Below are 20,300 nucleotides of genomic sequence, written 5' to 3'. Positions count from 1 at the left end.
TCTTTTCTCTTGTGACATATTCTTAAACTTGCAAGAATTATTATATTGATGGAAAACCGAATTTTGCTTCCTAGCCTATGTCGTTAAAAATGACGTCGATATTCCTTCTTAATTCGCTCGATACTTTATAGACTAAGGGTTTCGTGGATAAATGTGGCGACTCCTCTCTTGCTGCAAAAAACCCCCAAAACATTAAAGACCTAGTTGTCTGCCTTGTGAGCGGGTTTTCAGAGGTCAGGGCTAGAAATTTTAACTGGACCTGGCAACCCTCAGCCGAAGGTAGAGTGATGAAAACCATTTAAGTTCCTCCCTTCCTGTTCTCCAGAAGCAGTTGTCTGGCGGTGAGTGTTGTTTAACCAGCTAAGCGTATCTTCAAGATTATGGATATATTTTGAGGTTTGACTATCAGCGAGTGTTTTATGTCTAGATATGTGACATTAATTGAGGACTGACTGTTCATCAGTGTGTGAGAAACGGGACTAATAGCTAGCTAGTTGTGTGACAGACGGTAGCTAACGTTAGCTTGCTAACAACCGTGGCCCTGTGTGCCATGTGCCACTTCCAAATGGGTTAGCTAAACACATAACGTTAGCTACAGCCATATTACTAGTGTGTAGCTAAAGCATTACAAACATGTTATCCAGTACTGTAATTGTCAGATGACAAGTGACTGGTGAAATAATTGACTGTAACTTTATTCAGACATCATTAACTTACTAAACAGCCCACAACGTACAAGCATTGCCAGTTTTATTAACGGTATTCAACTAACGTGCTAGTTGTAGGACACTAGTCATTTAGTAGCCTGCTGATTTTTAAATTAACTAGTAAAATATTCTCGGTTGAGCAAGATTTTCACTCCAGGACCACGCTCAATCTGTGTCCAGAAAACTGGCCTATAATGTTTACCCGCCTTGTTTCTACAGCCAACAAAGATGCAGATCTTTGTGAAAACGTTGACGGGTAAAACCATCACCCTTGAGGTGGAACCCAGTGACACCATCGAGAATGTGAAGGCCAAGATTCAAGACAAAGAAGGTAACACTCAATCTCAGCAACAGTAAAAGTTGCTGGGCACTGATCTAGGATTAGTTTACCTTCCACCTGAGAACCGAACATCGACACAAGATATGTGTAAATGGGCAACTACTCCAGTTGGTGTGATGTGGATGGTTTGATGGCAAACCTACTTAGTTTGCTGCCTTCCCTTTCAGGTATTCCTCCTGACCAACAGCGACTCATCTTCGCTGGCAAACAGTTGGAGGATGGCCGCACATTGTCAGACTACAACATTCAGAAAGGTACTTCTTGACTAATCCAATGATGGAGATAATACTGTTTGTTCAGACAATGACAGACAAGTCTTCAGTGTTCACACTAATCTGTCATGGCATTGAGGCTTATATCACATCTTAGTCCATGGGAACATCTGAGCAGTCTGTCTGGGGGGTGGCAGGTAGCCTAGCGGTTAAGAGCATTGAACCAGTAAATAAAAGGTTGTTGGTTCAAAATCCCCAAGATGACTAGGTGGAAAATCTGCTGATGTGCCCTTGAGCAAGGCACTTAACCCTAATGGCTCCTGTGAATCGCTCTGGATAAGAGCGTCAGCTAAATGACTAAAATGTGAAATATTATGCATGCTGTAATAGTCATGCATCACATATTAGCAGTTAATGGCCCTGGCCCTAAACAAAAATAATAATAAAGTTTATATAAAAAACTAAAATATATAAGGCCCCAACAAACAAAAAACGTTTATATAAGGCCCTAACAAAAATACAAATGTTTATAAAAATGTCAGTGCAAATGTTCAACTCTTAGAAATACAATTTGTGATACTACCTAGGAAAACAGTGGCATGTGTTAGTGGACTATCCTGGCTAAATGAATACAATTAAATAAATGATACTGTGTAATCTTGTTGACGTGTCATTTGTTAATGTCTCACTACTTTGCTTCCCAGAGTCCACTCTTCATCTCGTCCTGCGTCTGAGAGGAGGTATCATCGAGCCTTCCCTGAGACAGCTGGCACAGAAATACAACTGTGACAAAATGATCTGCCGCAAGTATGTCTGCTTTCATTAACTGAAGACAAAATACACTGAACAAAAATATAAACACAGCATGCAACAATTTCAAAGATTTGACTAAGTTGCAGTTCATGTAAGGAATTCAGTCAACTGAAATAAATAAATTAGGCTCTAATTTATGGATTTCACATGACTGGGAATACTGCATCCGTTGGTCACAATACCAGGAAAAGAAGGTAAGGGTGTGAATCAGAATAGCAGTCAGTATCTGATGTGACCACCATTTACCACGCAACATATCTCCTTCGCATAGAGTTGATCAGGCTGTTGATTGTGGCATGAGGAATGTTGTCTCACTCCTCTTCAATGGCTGTGTGTAGTTGCTGTATATTAGCGGGAACTGGAACACGCTGTCGTACACATCGATCCAGAGCATCCCAAACATGCTCAATGGGTGACATGTCTGGTGAGTATGCAGGCCATGGAAGAACTGGGACTTTTTCAGCTTCCAGGAATTGTGTACAGATCCTTGCGACATGGGGCAGAGCATAGTCATGCTGAAACATGAGGTGATTGCTGTGGATGAATGGCACGACAATGGGCCTCAGGATCTTGTCACGGTATCTCTGTGCATTCAAATTGCCATAGGTAAAATGCAGTTGTGTTCGTTGTCCATAGCTTATGTCTGCCCATACTATAACCCCACCGCCACCATTGGTCACTCTGTTCACAACGTTAACATCAGCAACTCTCTCACACACGCCGTCTGCCCGGTACAGTTAAAACCGGGATTCAGCCAGCATGCCAGTGGCCATCGAAGGTGAGCATTTGCCCACTGAAGTTGGCTACGACGCCGAACTGCAGTCAGGTCAAGACCCTGGTGAGAACTACAAGCACGCAGATGAGCTTCCCTGACACGGTTTCTGGCAGTTTGTGCAGAAATTCTTCGGTTGTGCTGTCAGGGTGGCTGGTCTCAGATGATCCCGCAGGTGAAGAAGCTGGATGTGGAGGTCCTGGGCTGCCATGGTTACACGTGGTCTGCAGTTGTAAGGCCTGCCAAATGATCTAAAACAACGTTTGGAGTGGCTTATGGTAGAGAATTGAACATTACATTTTCTGGCAACAGCTCTGGTGTGACAACTGCACATTTTAGTGTCATGTTATAGCACAAGGTGCACCTGTGTAATGATCATGCTGTTTAATCGGCTTCTTGATATGTCACACTTGTCAGGTGAATGGATAATCTTGGCAAAGGAGAAATGCTCACTAACGGGGATGTAAACAAATTTGTGCACAATTTTAACGTTTTTGGTGAATATGAAACATTTCTGGGATTTCTTTTTATTTCAGCTCATGAAACATGGGATCAACACTTTACATGTTGCGTTTTATTTTTGTTCAGTGTAGAATTACAGCCATCTACTGACCCATGTCTGTGGACTTAATGATGTTGGTGCACTCTCTGTATTACAGATGCTATGCACGTCTTCACCCCCGTGCAGTCAACTGCCGCAAAAAGAAGTGTGGGCACACCAGCAACCTGCGCCCCAAGAAGAAGCTGAAGTAAACTTGCATCCTTTCAATCTTTTGTCAAGGTTTTCAATAAAATAAAATGGAAAAGGGGAAGGCTCATTCTTGCTGTCACAAACCATGACTTACTACAAAGCACAAGGCAGTTTTGATCACATTATTCTATGCCCTTTTATTTTTTAGACAGTTTCTTTTGAACAAGGCTCAGGAAAAATAATAACATTTTGCTCCACTTCACTTGAGTGCCTTAATCTAAATATCATTTGTGCAATGAAACTTGCAATTTCATCACGGATAATGTTTTTTTTTTACAGTAAATGCAAATACATACAACCACTTACAAGGCCTATAGCGTTGTCTCCTATAAGCTGAACATCAATCCCCTTCTACTGCTCTTAATGATTACATATGCTGGAGGGAAATAAGAGCTGATCAAATGCATTCATTCAAGTCTCAAAGATAGTTATATTTACGTAAACCTCATGAATGAAGAGCTCAGTTCAATCCGTAGCGCTTTAGCATTCATGATTTACATTTTAAAGGTCATTTCCGATTGCGCCGACATCCAGCGCTACGGATTGAACTGATTATTTTATATCAATTATTAGACAATCTGGCTAGAGACAATGGCTCTTTGAGAAGTCTTAATTTAACATTGACTTATTGCAAGAGCAAGCTCTTAAATGTCTTAAATCTTATCGCTCATCTAAATCATCTACCTAATTATCAGGACTAATCTAGCTTCAATTTAATATTCTATGAACACAAATGAGAATCTGTTGAGTCAAGCTTTTGAAAGCTCTTACTTTGAGAACTCAACTCTCTTTGGTGCCTTTTAGTTCTTAGATGGTTGGAACATATTCGCATGTATGCAAGTTACCCTCCCATGCCTCATATATCACACTACCAGCATGCCATAGTACCAATAAAGTTTTATATATTTACAACTGGTACCCGTAACCTGGACACATCTGACGTTTCTGTCAATAAACATGTTTCTTTACAGATTGTTTATCGCTCAGAGCACTTCACATGCATTGTTTTTTTTAAGTATACAATTAGCAGACATGAGTGGTTAACATATCACAGGTTAAAGACTAACAATCTGTAGTGCTGAAGACCTGCGCTACAAGCGCAATAGAAATTGAAAGGAAAAGTACTTTTCAGTCGCGCTACAGCGCAGATCTTCAGTGTTACGGATTGAATCGAGCCCTAACTACGCTAATCATATTGATGTCCCAAGATTATTGCAGAGGCATATCTTTTGGTCTCTGTGACACCAACTTTGCTCAGATGTATAAAAAACAGAATATTTTGATAAGGCTAATTCTTTACTTTCTTGTTATTGAATACCAATTATCTTGAGTTGTATGATAATTTGATGTAAATTCTGTCAGCCACATTTTTTTATTCTCCATCTGCGTCATGTAATGCTCCTTTCCAAATACATGGTTGCACTGAGATCTCTCCCCCCCAAAATAAATCAACTCCTCTCACTGGAAAATTAAAATAGATAATCCACATTGCTCATTATACCATTATATTACCAAATTTGTATAAAATCAGTTGAATTCAAAATCTACAAGCACCTAATGTCATTGTTCTCATTCTTGACAATATTCCTAATCGCAAATAAACAGCCTAGCACTTAAGACTATTGCCTTGAATGTTGCTTAAGAAAGCAACATGAAACGCAGCACAACACCGGACACAGCAGATACACCACCTTGGTCAGTGTTTCCCAACCCCGGTTCTCCAGTACCCCCAACAGTACACCGTTTTCGTTGTAGGCCTTGACAAACACCTCATTCAACTCAGTGAGGGCTTGATGATTAGTTGACAAGTTGAATCAGGTGTGCTTGTCCAGGTTACAATAAAAATGTACAATGGAGGACCTGGGTTGGGAAACACTGCCTAGGTAACACCACAACATATTGCTTAACAAGCTGGAAAGTACAGTACAGCGATGCAGCAATCTTCCCACAGCAGAAGCGGTGTTGTGCTTTATAGCAGGAGAGTACCAGCTCCTTCTCTTTTTCCTCTCTTTGCATTGGCCGTCCCCAACAGACCCTTCCTCTTTGGCATCATTTGTCAATCAGCTTGACCAGGCTCTGCCGGAGGTCGTTCAGGTCAAAGAGCTTGACGTCCAGAATCTCGATGGCCCTCTGCACCTCACTCTCTGTGCGGTCCCGCTCCTCAAGGGAGGCGGCCAGGTTCTGCTCGGCATTCTGCACCCGCCGCTCCAGCTCCAGGTTACGCATCTCCATCTCCTGAAGGACCACAGGGGGGAAAAGGGAAGACAATTTCACCTGTCTTAATTCACCCTTAGTGCATCCTACTTGCTGCTTGTTCCTGCAAGGTTTCAGCAAATTCTTCTTCAGCGTGCAGTTCTACCTGTAATCTATGTATGGCTTCTTCTCTCTCCTGCTCCATCTCATGGTATTCTGATTTCTTGTTCTGCAGAATGTGGATTTCCTGGGATAAAAAAACATCAATCACACATTAGGACCTTTCAGCAACACAAAACAAAGGAAGTTACAGGTTTTCACATCAGCCTTTATTTATTCTGTTTAAAGACCACAACTGATTTGAGATCAGTTTCCTGGTTATTCTATCTTTGTGATAAGACTGTTCTCCATCTATAATTGCATACAATTCCATTTCAACCCCAGCTACTTTTGATCTTGGTCCGAACTAGAAACGGCTCCCCCTACCCTCATCTTATGCATAAGTTGCAAAGGGCAAACAGCTGTACCAGAGGAGGCTGGTGGGAGGAGCTAGGACAGGCTCATTGTAATGACTGGGATGGAATTAATGGAACAGAGTCAAATGTGGTTTCTATATGTTTGTGTTTGACGTTCCCTTAATTCCATTCCAGCCATTACAATGAGCCCATCTTCATATAGCTCCTCCCACCAGCCTCCTCTGAGATGTACCTACAATACCTCTCGTTTCCCCTGTATGTCTCTTGCCCTCTGACCTCGTCTTTAGCCTTGAGCAGGGCCTCCAGTTCCTCCAGAGACCGAGTCAGCTCGTCCTTTAGCATGTCACTAGGACCGTGGCTGCCATGTGCTTCCAGATCAGCCACCTGCCAACAGACAATACATTTCAGTCAAGACCAGGGGTGTATTCATCACGCCGATTATGTTGCAAAACGTTTGCCTGCTGCAAAACGCTTTCCTGCAAAACGACTACTGCAACTCGCTGTTTGCTGGACTACTGCAACTCGCTGTTGGCTGGACTACTGCAACTCGCTGTTGGCTGGACTACTGCAACTCGCTGTTGGCTGGACTACTGCAACTCGCTGTTGGCTGGGCTCCCTGCTTTTGCCATCAAATCCCTGCAACTTATCCAGAACGCAGCAGCCCGCCTGGTTTTCAACCTTCCCAAGTTCTCTCATGTCACCTGTTATGCCACTTTAGGTCACTTGGCCACCCACCCCTACGGGAGTCCAAGCTCTTCTCTGTCCTGCCCCCCCCAAAAATTTTTTTTTCAATAAATAATAATACATGTCATATATAATATCAGCATGTAGCAGTACCACACTCCAGGTAAAGGAAACTCAAAATCCCTTGTGTATATACAGTACCAGTCAAAAGTTTAGACACACCTAATCATTATAGGGTTTTTCTTTATTTTTTACTATTTTCTAGTACATTGTAGAATAATAGTGAAAGCATCAGAACTATGAAATAATACATTTGGAATTATGTAGTAACCAAAAAAGTGTTAAACAAATCAAAATATAATTTTATATTTGAGATTCTTCAAAGCAGCCACCCTTTGCCTTGATGACAGCTTTGGACACTCTTGGCATTCTCTCAACCAGCTTCATGAGGTAGTCACCTGGAATGCATTTCAATTAACAGGTGTGTCTTGTTAATTTGTGGAATTTCTTTCCTTTTTAATGAATTTAAGCCAATCTGTTGTTTTGTGACAAGGTAGGGTGGTATACAGAAGATTACCCTATTTGGTAAATGTCCACATTAAGGCAAGAACAACTCAAATAAGCAAAGAGAAATGACAGTCCATCGTGACTTTAAGAAATGAGGGTCAGTCAATCCAGAAAATTTCAATAACTTGGAAAGTTTCTTCAAGTGCAGTCGCAAAAACCATCAAGCGTTATGGTGAATCTGGCTCTCATGAGGACCGCCACAGGAAAGGAAGACCCAGAGTTACCTCTGCTGCAGAGGATAAGTTCATTAGCGTTAACTGCACCTCAGATTGCAGCCCAAATAAATGCTTCACAGAGTTCAAGTAACAGACACATCTCAACATCAACTGTTCAGAGAAGACTGTGAATCAGGCCTTCATGGTCGAATTGCTGCAAAGAAACCACTACTAGAGGACACCAATAAGAAGAGACTTGCTTGGGCCAAGAAACACGAGCAATGGACATTAGACTGGTGGAAATCTGTCCTTTGGTCTGATGAGTGCAAATTTGAGATTTTTGGTTCCAAACGCTGTGTCTTTGAGACGCAGAGTAGGTGAACAGATTATCTCTGCATGTGTGGTTCCCACCGTCAAGCATGGAGGAGGAGGTGTGATGGTGCTTTGCTGGTGACACTGTCTGTGATTTATTTAGAATTCAAGGCACACTTAACCAGCATGGCTACAACAGGATTCTGCAGCGATACGCCATCACATCTGGTTTGCGATCAGTGGGACTATCATATGTTTTTCAACAGAACAATGACCCAACACACCTCCAGGCTGTGTAAGGGCTATTTGACCAAGGAGAGTGGTGGAGTGCTGCATCAGAGGAAAAGCAGCCAACAAGTGCTCAGCATTTCTTTTTTTTTAAATTAAATATGACACGAGGAAACAATCAAAAGCAACATAAAAGCTACATATATAAATTAACATTTTAAATCCTTAATGGAGATGTCAATTCTACCAGTATTGTACTATGTGATAACTGTTGGAAAAGCATTCCTCATGAAGCTGGTTGAGAGAATGCCAAGAGTGTGCAAAGCTGTCATCAAGGCAAAGGGTGGCTACTTTGAAGATTTTTTGGGGTTACTACATGATTCCATATGTACTATTTCATAATTTTGATGTGTTCAGTATTATTCTACAATGTAGAACATTTTCTAAATAAAGAAAACCCCCCCCGCTCTGACTCTACTGATAGCTACGTTATTGAGGAAAATGGTACTTTCTATGCCTGTGATGTGGTTGTCCCACTTAGCTATCTTAAGATTAATGCACTAACTATAAGTCGCCCTGGATAAGAGCGTCCGCTAAATTACTGAAAAGTCAAATAAAATTTAAGGAAACGTCAGTCAGGAAGCCTGCCATCTTGGAACCTGGATCATTCCCGCATGATACACAACTCCCACCTTTTTATCCCGCTTCAACCCAATTCAGTAACAGCAGTGCCCCTGAGAATGCTGTTCCTATATATGCAAAATAGCAGTATCTCCTACTAACCAAACAAACATAAACTAAACAAATAACAACAGTGAGGAATTAATACACAAAACCCCCAATGCACAACTGCCAAGCAACAAAACTATAGTACAGAGTAAATAACAAAGTAAATATCTGTCATTGGATGATAAAGGCATAATGTCTCCCTATCAGACATTGAGGTCTCAATAATACACACAACATACACCCTCCCCTTGATCCTCCTTTACCGTGGCCAAGGCTGCTGCCTTCCAATGCGCAAGCCAAGGACCGAGACACCACCATTATCAGGTCACCGAGAATTGAAAGCTCACTGCTGTGTCAACTCAGCCTGTAAAAAACGAGCAAAACTAAAAGGAGACCTTTAAAAGGTCTTGAGAGAGGCTGGATTATTTTTAACTGTGTGTGGTAGGAAGGGAGAACTAAATCAGTAGCTGCCAGCTTCCTCTGGTTGTTTTTCATTTTTCTCCTAACTAGGGCATTGAAAGTAGGATATCGCTGTCCTACAAACCCCTCTCTCTTTCACCCCCTGGAGATGTGAACCATTTTCAGAGATGTGAACCATTTTCAGCCACTTGGTCGCCCACTTCAGATCGAGAGAAAGAGAGAACTTGGTCCACCAGCCCAGGGCCCGGTTTCCCAAAAGCATCTTAAGGCATCATTAGAACCTTCGTAGGAGCACCGTTATTAACGTTGCACTTAAACACTCTGAATCTAACGCCTGTCTCAGACCACTCCTAGAACAGCTACTGAATCTAACGCCTGTCTCAGACCACTCGTAGAACAGCTACTGAATCTAACGCCTGTCTCAGACCACTCATAGAACAGCTACTGAATCTAACGCCTGTCTCAGACCACTCATAGAACAGCTACTGAATCTAACGCCTGCCTCAGACCACTCATAGAACAGCTACTGAATCTAACGCCTGTCTCAGACCACTCCTAGAACAGCTACTGAATCTAACGCCTGTCTCAGACCACTCATAGAACAGCTACTGAATCTAACGCCTGTCTCAGACCACTCCTAGAACAGCTACTGAATCTAACGCCTGTCTCAGACCACTCATAGAACAGCTACTGAATCTAACGCCTGTCTCAGACCACTCATAGAACAGCTACTGAATCTAACGCCTGCCTCAGACCACTCATAGAACAGCTACTGAATCTAACGCCTGTCTCAGACCACTCATAGAACAGCTACTGAATCTAACGCCTGCCTCAGACCACTCATAGAACAGCTACTGAATCTAACGCCTGTCTCAGACCACTCCTAGAACAGCTACTGAATCTAACGCCTGCCTCAGACCACTCATAGAACAGCTACTGAATCTAACGCCTGCCTCAGACCACTCATAGAACAGCTACTGAATCTAACGCCTGTCTCAGACCACTCATAGAACAGCTACTGAATCTAACGCCTGTCTCAGACCACTCATAGAACAGCTACTGAATCTAACGCCTGCCTCAGACCACTCATAGAACAGCTACTGAATCTAACGCCTGTCTCAGACCACTCATAGAACAGCTACTGAATCTAACGCCTGCCTCAGACCACTCATAGAACAGCTACTGAATCTAACGCCTGTCTCAGACCACTCATAGAACAGCTATGTGTATCGGCCCTCCTGCATCACTTTATACACTAAACATATAATCACATGGTTTATCCTTCTCTGTGATTGCTGATAACTACAGAACAAAGTTGACTACAAACCAGTGGTGTAATTAAAGTACTTAAGTAAAAATACTTTAAAGTACTACTTAAGTCGTTTTCTGGGGAATCTGTACTTTATTATTTGTATTATTGACTACTTTTATTTCACTTCATTCCTAAAGAAAAGAATGTACTTTTTACTCCATACATTTTCCCTGACACCCGAAAGTACTCATTACATTTTGAATGCTTAGCAGGACAGGAAGTTGGTCCAATTCACGCACTAATCAAGAGAACAACCCTGGTCAACTCTTCTGCCTCTGATCTGGCGGACTCACTAAACACAAATGCTTCATTTGTAAATTATGTCTGAGTGTTGGAGTTTCCCCCTGGCTATCAATAAATAAAAATACATGTAAAAAACTGTTTGGTTAATTTAAGTAATTTGAAATAATTCATACTATTACTTTTGATACTTAAGTATATTTAAAACCAAATAGTTTTACTCAAGTGATCTTTTACTGGGTGACTTTCACTTTTACCTGAGTCATTTTCTATTACGGTATCTTGACTTTTACTCAAGTATGACAATTGGGTACTTTTTCCACTACAGCTACAAATATAAAAGTTGTCAATGTCTGTACAATTGATACAAATAAGCGATGTATGAAAATATACTTGAAATGAAAACCGAGATATAAACAGTCGGCTATAAACCTATTTCAATCATATGCCTAATCAATTAAGTTATATTTGCTACTTGTAGGCTACTGTCTGTAATTTGTCTCAATGTATTTCATGATGTTTAGCCTAATGTGCGCAATGATGTGCCAAATCAGTGATTTAGTGCATTTTTATTGGGTAGGCAATATTTGCAGCTTTTGGGAAACCAGGGCCCAGTTTCCCAAAAACATAATTACAACCTTCATAGTAGCATCGTTAAATCTCTGACGTTTCCCAAACCATTGTTATTAACGTTGCACTTGAGCTCGTAAGAGCTGATCCATCGCCAGTATTGTGAAATAATTATAATGTTAAGGTAAGATTTGAATGGAGAAAGCTGATCTGAGCGCAGCCCTTCCTTTCTTTCGATCCAATCACTATCGACACATGCTCCAGTGACACACTTAATGACCGTTCTCTCTGCATGGTGTTTTGGTAAATGCATGTTACATCTTCGTCGGTTGTAGGAAAGATTCATCGTTGAATCACTCGTAAATGTAGGTTTTATCCAACCCTGGATGGCTTGCCTTTTTAGAGGAAGGTAAATGTAAAGACGCGGAGGATAAAAATCTTCTGGGACGACTGATATATATTCACAGTACAGTTAAACAACGACAGAAACATTGCATGAAATGATAGAATAATAGTGGAGATCAATTTTATCGGGCTAGACTAGACATTATAAGCCCAGACCACTCAAACCATTGAAGTGTTTGAATCCAAAGGTTTTTAATAAAAGGCTCGGAGCCAGCAAATTCCATAAGTTCTAATCAGCCAGCAACCCTGAAAATACATTATATTGATGACATAGAAGTGTAAAAAACAGACAAAACATTTAATTGACTGGACCCATTTAGTATTGGCGCAATGGAGAATGTCTCATCATCCACTTGTCTAGTAGTCCTATGTACCACATGTATATCTCAGGGATGGGCGGTAAATGGGATTCCATGTGTACTACAAGACACAGATGGATGACATTCTCTGCATTCAGACTAATGACGCCTTAGAGAAATAGATGTGATAGCGAGAGCATGCAAAGAGCATGTTTATACTGCCCAGTAATCCAAACCAACTGACACACCTTGAATAAAGCTTCAGGGGAAAAGCCTGCAGCCTGACAAGGACAGTGTTGTCAGAGGATGATAAAGTGAACTACCAACCGATGTGTCCTTCCACTTTTCTCCAAAGACTTTCACAAGACAAAAAAAAAAACATTGCATGAAAACGATGACCCAATCAAAACCTGCATGACCTCCCCCGGCAGAAAACTGGCACGCCGGAGACTTTCAAAAGCTGTCATTATCAGTGGCAGTGACTCATCAACTGATCATGTTTGAACAAGACTTTACTGCTACAGTCACCTTCTCTCTCCACTCAGACTGCAGCGTTTTACAGCACCAGCATTAAGATGTGACCTTAACTATCAACCTCTGACCTCCAGGTCACAGCGTGCCGATATTGATGGAGTGAGCGAACGTAACGCGAGGCGAGGTATCAGGCACGTGTCTATTCCTCAAGAGGTTGAAAATAACTTCAAATCTTCATGGTGCTCTATGGTAATGCTTTTAATTGTACTTTCCATTGCACAACTAGGGATGTAACATATCTTTACATTTCTACAAATGTATTTTTCACAATTCTGTTTTCTTGAGCGGTTGCATGTACTTGCATAAATACATCGAACTTTAACATTTACCTAGCATTCCACTTTGGTCCACACTGAGATTTGGTCCACTCAACATTTGTGGAAACAGATCTGACATGGCGTCCATAGTTCTATGCTAAAGAAAGTAAAGGGATGACGACACTCACCTGGTCTCGTAGCCTCTCCGTCTCCTCCTGGTAGGCAGCTAGCTGCTTCTTCCACTGCTGCACGTTGTTATTAGCCTCATGTAACGCTGACACCAGCTTGGAGTTGCTGTCCTGCAGGGTGAAGAGCTCTGCCTCCAGGTTCATCTCGCAGATAGACCTGGAAGACATTGGCAAAGACCTCAGACAAACATTCCCTGGCCACTCTGGAATGGAAAAGAATGAGAGGACATTCACTACATGCTGGAGAGAGGCTTAATGATAAAGACTGGCAATCAAGAGTGTCTGTACTTGTTCAACTCTGGGGTATAATTTGTGCAATTGGTCCATTAAATATGTTCCTGTTCCATGTTCTTAGATGCCATGTTATTCTACGATTAGAAAGCTTGAGGTTATCCAATCATAGCAACTCACCATAGCAACCATAGAATAAGCCTTGTGTAGTGATAATGGATAACAGGATAGTGGACAACAGGGAGAAAAGCAGAGTAGAATGGGTGACTGAATGGCAGGCTAATATTCACATTTTAGTCATTTAGCAGACTCTCTTATCCAGAGCGACTTACAGCAGTGTTTTACAATAGTGACTTACATGCATGTGGATAACCTTCTCCCTCTGTGTGTGAGTCATCACATTATCTTTGCCCCACTCCCTTTTCTCTTGTCTGGACCCTGTTTCCCTTAACATGTTTATTCAATGGGAAAAACTTAATCAAAACAGGCAATCATAACTAAAGCAAGATGGCACCGACAGACATGGTCGCCCTGTTCTTAGCTCCTAGTCAACTTTGCAGTATATATATTTTTTTGGTGTTATTTCTTATATTATTTGCTCAGAACATTTCTTACATTATTACCTACAGCCGAAAGTAACTTTTGGATATTAGATTGGCGGTCATTCACCAGCATTTCGACCAGAAATTTGACTTTCCAAAATTGGATCCTTTGTTTGAACTCCCACGAGGCAATTCCATGAATGACATCACCGGAGAAGAGGAGCAAACTATAAACCACATATTCTGAGGCTGTATTTATTGTACCTGGGGACTTTAATAAAGGAAATCTGAGAAAAATGCTACCGAAGTTCTATCAACACATCTCATGTGCTAATCACGCATTGAGCACTCTTGAACATTACTACTCCCCCTTCTGGGACAGCTACAAGGCCCACCCCGCCCTCCCTTCCCCAAATCAGATCAAGGTTCCATTTTGTTCCTCCCCTCCTATAGGCAGAAACTTAAAATGAAAGTGCGAACAACCGCATTTAACCATGGCAAGGTGACTGGAAACGTGTACAAACAGACCAGCTATGCCCTCCGTAACGCAATCAGAGAAGTAAAACGATAGTACAGGGACAAAGTGGAGTCCCAATTCAATGGCTCAAACACGAGACGTATGTAGTAGGGACTCCAGACAATCAATGATTATAAAGGGAAAGTCAGCCACGTCGCAGACACCGCTGCCTCACTCCCGGGAAAAGCTAAACACCATCTTCGCACTCTTCAAGGAAAATATTGAGCCGCCAATACGGGCCACCATAGTGCCCTCCAAGCTAGAGGTCAAACAATTAATCGGAATGGACGATTAATTAGGGCCGATTTCAAGTTTTCATAACAATCGTAATCGGTATTTTTGGCCACCGATTTTTTTATATATATATTTTTTTTACACCTTTATTTAACTAGGCAAGTCAGATTAAGAACACATTCTTATTTTCAATGACAGCCTAGGAACGGGGGTTAACTGCCTTGTTCAGGGGGGATTCGGGGATTAGTTTTTGCAACCTTCTGGTTACTAGTCCAACACTCTAACCACCTGCCTTACATTGCACTCCACGAGGAGCATGCATGGCAGGCTGACTACCTGTTACGTGAGGGCAGCAAGAAGCCAAGGTAAGTTGCTAGCTAGCATTAAACTTATCTTATAAAAAACTATCAATCTTAACATAATCACTAGTTAACTACACATGGTTGATGATATTACTAGTTTATCTAACGTGTCTTGCGTTGCATATAATCGATGCGGTGCCTTTACTCATCGAATCACAGCCTACTTCGACAAACGGGTGATGATTTAACCAGCGCATTTGCGAAAAAAAGCACTGTCGTTGCACCAATGTACCTAACCATAAACATCAATGCCTTTCTTTAAAATCAATACACAAGTATATATTTTTAAACCTGCATATTTAGTTAATATTGCCTGCTAACATGAAATTGTGTCACTGCTCTTGTGTTCATTGCCTGGCTCGTTGCAAACTAATTTGCCAGAATTTTACGTAATTATGACATACCATTGAAGGTTGTGCAACGTAACAGGAATATTTAGACTTAGGGATGCCACCCGTTAGATAAAATACGGACCGGTTCCGTATTTCACTGACAGAAAAAAACGTTTTGTTTTCAAGATGATAGTTTCCGGATTCGACCGTATTAATGACCTAAGGCTCGTATTTCTGTGTGTTTATTATATTATAATTAAGTCTATGATTTGATAGAGCAGTCTGACTGAGCGGTGGTAGGCACCAGTACGCTCGTGAGCATTCATTCGAACAGCATTTTCGTGCCTTTAGCCAGCAGCTCTTCGCAATGCATTGCCCTGTTTATGACTTCAAGCCTGTCAACTCCCAAGATTAGGCTGGTGTAACCGATGTGAAATGGCTAGCTAGTTAGCGGGTGCGCGCTAATAGCGTTTCAAACATCACTCGCTCTGAGACTTGGAGTAGTTGTTCCCCTTGCTCTGCATGGGTAATGCTGCTTCGAGGGTGGCTGTTGTCGATGTGTTCCTGGTTCGAGCCCAGGTAGGAGCGAGGAGAGGGACGGAAGCTATACTGTTACACTGGCAATACTAAAGTGCCTATAAGAACATCCAATAGTCAAAGGTATATGAAATACAAATCGTATAGAGAGAAATATTCCTATAATTCCTATAATAACTACAACCTAAAACTTCTTACCTGGGAATATTGAAGACTCATGTTAAAAGGAACCACCAGCTTTCATATGTTCCCATGTTCTGAGCAAGGCACTTAAACGTTAGCTTTCTTACATGGCACATATTGCACTTTTACTTTCTTCTCCAACACTTTGTTTTTGCATTATTTAAACCAAATTGAACATGTTTCATTATTTATTTGAGCCTAAATTGATTTCATTGATGTATTATATTAAGTTAAAATAAATGTTCATTCAGTATTGTTGTAATTGTCATTATTACAAAAAAATAAAGTTTTTATTTTTATATCGGCCGATTAATCGGTATCGGCTTTTTTTGGTCCTCCAATAATTGGTATCGGCGTTGAAAAATCATATTCAGTCGACCTCTACTCCAAGCTCATCACTAAGCTTAGGGCCCCGGGTCTGAACCTCGCCCTGTGCAACTGGGACCTGGACTTCCTTACGGGCAGACCCAAGGTGGTGACACCTAGGGGTGACATCTACACCACGCTGATCCTCAACATGGGGGCCCCACAAGGGTGCGTGCTCAGCCCCCTCTTGCACTCCCTGTTCACCCATGACTGCGTGGCCACACACCTCTCCAACTCAATCATGAAGTTAGCAGACGACACAACAATAGTAGGGCTGATTACCAACAATGATGAATCAGCCTACAGGGAGGAGTTGAGGGCACTGGCACAGTGGTGCCAGGTAAATAACTTCTCCATCAACAAAACGAAAGAGCTGATTGTGGACTTCAGGAGACAGCAGAGAGAGCACGCCCCAATCGACATCGTCAGGGCCGCAGTCGAGAGGTTGAAAAGATTAAAGTTCATTGGCGTGCTCATCACTGACAACTTGAAATAGTCCATCCACAGAAACAGTGTGGTGAAGAAGGCACAACATCGCCTCTCCAACCTCAGGAAGCTGAAGAAATGTGTCTTGGCCCCTAAGACCTTCACAAACCTCTACAGATGCACCATTGAGAACATCCTATTAGGCTGTATCACTGCCTGGTATGGCAATTGCACCATCCACAGGGCTCTCCAGAGGGTGGTACGGTCAGCCCAACACATCACCGGGGGCACACTGCCTGCCCTCCAAGAGATCTACATTTACATTACATTTACGTCATTTAGCAGACGCTCTTATCCAGAGCGACTTACAAATTGGTGCATTCACCTTATGATATCCAGTGGAACAACCACTTTACAATAGTACATCTATATATTTTTTGGGTGGGGTAGAAGGATTACTTAATCCTATCCCAGGTATTCCTTAAAGAGGTGGGGTTTCAGGTGTCTCCGGAAGGTGGTGATTGACTCCGCTGGCGTCGTGAGGGAGCTTGTTCCACCATTGGGGTGCCAGAGCAGCGAACAGTTTTGACTGGGCTGAGCGGGAACTGTGCTTCCGCAGAGGTAGGGAGGCGAGCAGGCCAGAGGTGGATGAACGCAGTGCCCTTCTTTGGTTGTAGGGACTGATCAGAGCCTGAAGGTACGGAGGTGCCGTTCCCCTCACAGCTCAGTAGGCAAGCACCATGGTCTTGTAGCAGATGCGAGCTTCAACTGGAAGCCAGTGGAGTGTGCGGAGGAGCGGGGTGACGTGAGAGAACTTGGGAAGGTTGAACACCAGACGGGCTGCGGCATTCTGGATGAGTTGTAGGGGTTTGATGGCACAGGCAGGGAGCCCCGCCAACAGCGAGTTGCAGTAATCCAGACGGGAGATGACAAGTGCCTGGATTAGGACCTGTGCCGCTTCCTGTGTGAGGCAGGGTTGTAATCTACATCACCAGGTGTCACAGGAAAGCCAAGAAGATCATCAAGGACCTCAGCCACCCGAGCCATAGCCTATTAACCCTGCTGCTATGTAGAAGGCGGAGACAGTACAGGTGCATCTAAGCTGGGAGACTGAAAATCAGCTATCTCCAGGCCATCAGACTGTTAAATAGTCACCACTAGCCGGCCTCCGCCCAGTACCCTGCCCTGAACTTAGTCACTGCGATGCAGTGCCTTAGACCACTGCGCCACTCGGGAGGCCCTAGTCACTGTTATTAGCCAGCTACCACTCGGTACTCTACCCTGCACCTTATTTATATTTATATTCCGGACTCTGACATTGCTTGTTCTGATTATTCTTAATTTCTTAATTAAAATTTTGGGATTTGTGTGTATTATTTTGTATTGTTAGGTATTACAGCACTGTTCGAGCTAGAAACATAAGCATTTTGCTGGACCTGCGATAAAATCAGCAAAATATTTGTACGCGACCAATACAATTTGATTTGAGTTAAATGCCCCGGCTCTGGCTTACTCCAAGAAAATCCTCTTTGCCTAAATGATGTTTTTCTGTCTGAACCTTGGAAATAAAATGGAACACTTGAGTTTAAGACCAAGAACATTTCTATAAAACATTCGGTGTACTTTCAGACAATGAAAAAACCCTGGCTTGAGTAAAACTTTGAGGGCAAGAGCGTGTATAAGTGGGTTACCCTTCAGAAAGCATCTTTTTAATACGCTCCTTCTCAGAAGATAGTGTGATGTCTGCGCTTTGGCTGCGGAACATCTTGTCCTCAGGGCCATTCACACACATCACCGGCGGAGACTGGAGCTCGTCACCGAGGTCCTAAAACACAACACAAATAATACACTTTAAAAGGGGCAATCTGCAGTTGAAACAATAACAAAACACTGTTTTTGGTAAAAAGCTGAGGGATGTGGCTGGAGAAATGCAACCACTCTCAAATTAATAGATAGAGCTATGGATGCAAGGAATGACCATCCATGATATAAAAATTATAGTTTTAACCATGTTTTGAGGCTAAATAGTGTTTATTTACATCTACTTTGTTTACAACCACTGGAGCAAAACAAGTGTATAGTTTGGGTTCTGATGGGGTACGACAGTTGAACTAAGCTCATGAAGCATTTATAAGTTACAGTGGCTTGCAAAAGTATTCACCCTCTTTGGCATTTTTCCTATTTTATTGCCTTACAAACTGGAATTATAATAGATTTTGGGGGGGGGGGGGTTGTATCATTTGATTTACACAACATGCCTACCACTTTGAAGATGCAAAATATTCTTTATTGTGAAACAAACAAGAAATACGACAAAAAAACTGAAAACTTGAGCGTGCATAACTATTCACTCCCCCAAAGTCAATACTTTGTAAAGGCACCTTTTGCAGCAATTACAGTTGCAAGTCTCTTGGGGTATGTCTCTATAAGCTTGGCATATCTTGCCACTGGGATTTTTGCCCATTCTTCAAGGCAAAACTGCTCCAGCTCTTTCAAGTTGGATGGGTTCCACTTATGTACAGCAATTTTTAAGTCATAAAACAGATTCTCAATTGGATTGATGTCTGGTCTTTGACTAGGCCATTCCAAGACATTTAAATGTTTCCCCTTAAACCACCCGGGTGTTGATTTAGCAGTTTGCTTAGGGTCATTGTCCTGCTGGAAGGTGAACCTCCATCCCAGTCTCAAATCTCTGGAAGACTGAAACAGGTTTCCCTCAATAATTTCCCTGTATTTAGCACCATCCATCATTCCTTCAATTCTGACCAGTTTCCCAGTCGCTGCCGATGAAAAACATCCCCACAGCGTGATGCTGCCACCACCATGCTTCACTGTGGGGATGGTGTTCTTGAGGTGATGAGAGGTGTTGGATTTGCGCCAGACATAGCGTTTTCCTTGATGGCCAAAAAGCTAAATTTTAGTCTCATCTGACCAGAGTTCCTTCTTCCATATGTTTGGGGAGTCTCCCACATGCCTTTTGGCAAACAACAAACATGTTTGCTTATTTTTTTCTGGCTACTCTTCCATAAAGCCCAGATCTCTGGAGTGTACGGCTTAAAGTGGTCCTATGGACAGATACTCCAATCTCTGCTGTGGAGCTTTGCAGCTCCTTCAGGGTTATCTTTGGTCTCTTTGTTGCCTCTCTGATTAATGCCCTCCTTGCCTGGTCTGTGAGTTTTGGCAGGTTTGTTGTGGTGCCATATTCTTTCCATTTTTTAATAATGGATTTGATGGTGCTCCGTGGGATGTTCAAAGTTTCAGATATATTTTTATAACCAACCCTGATATGTACTTCTCCACAACTTTGTCCCTGACCTGTTTGGCGAGCTCCTTGGTCTTCATAGTGCCGCTTACTTGGTGGTGCAGACTCTGGGGCCTTTCAGAACAGGTTTATATATACTGAGAT

General features: G+C 42.2%; 2 protein-coding genes across 5 annotated transcripts in view; one reads left to right on the top strand and one right to left on the bottom strand.

Annotated features, from left to right (window-relative positions):
• Positions 1-204: 204 nt before the first annotated feature.
• Positions 205-3,652, top strand: LOC106599031 (ubiquitin-60S ribosomal protein L40). Its single transcript, XM_014190082.2, has 5 exons — positions 205-341; positions 927-1,038; positions 1,215-1,301; positions 1,964-2,066; positions 3,504-3,652. The coding sequence occupies exons 2-5, from the start codon at positions 936-938 to the stop codon at positions 3,595-3,597; spliced, it is 387 nt and encodes a 128-aa protein (XP_014045557.1). The 5' UTR covers positions 205-341; positions 927-935; the 3' UTR covers positions 3,598-3,652.
• A 1,292-nt stretch (positions 3,653-4,944) lies between these two features.
• The window catches only part of LOC106599029 (homer protein homolog 3), a 29,334-nt gene continuing 13,978 nt past the window's right edge, over positions 4,945-20,300 (bottom strand). For 3 of the 4 annotated variants that reach the window (XM_014190079.2, XM_014190078.2, XM_014190081.2), the window contains 5 exons: positions 18,586-18,719; positions 13,165-13,321; positions 6,541-6,648; positions 5,955-6,035; positions 4,945-5,830 (listed from right to left, as the gene is read on the bottom strand). In XM_014190079.2, coding sequence (XP_014045554.1) covers positions 5,645-5,830; positions 5,955-6,035; positions 6,541-6,648; positions 13,165-13,321; positions 18,586-18,719 — 666 coding nt within the window. In that variant the 3' untranslated portion in view covers positions 4,945-5,644. Of the gene's footprint in view, positions 5,831-5,954; positions 6,036-6,505; positions 6,649-13,164; positions 13,322-18,585; positions 18,720-20,300 lie in introns of all 4 variants that reach the window. The other variant, XM_014190080.2, reaches the window with a different exon arrangement.

Source organism: Salmo salar, chromosome ssa03, assembly GCF_905237065.1.
Source record: "Salmo salar chromosome ssa03, Ssal_v3.1, whole genome shotgun sequence".
Lineage (NCBI taxonomy): Eukaryota > Metazoa > Chordata > Actinopteri > Salmoniformes > Salmonidae > Salmo > Salmo salar.
Note: the sequence above shows the minus strand (reverse complement) of the source record. Positions and strands in the feature narration are given on the sequence as shown.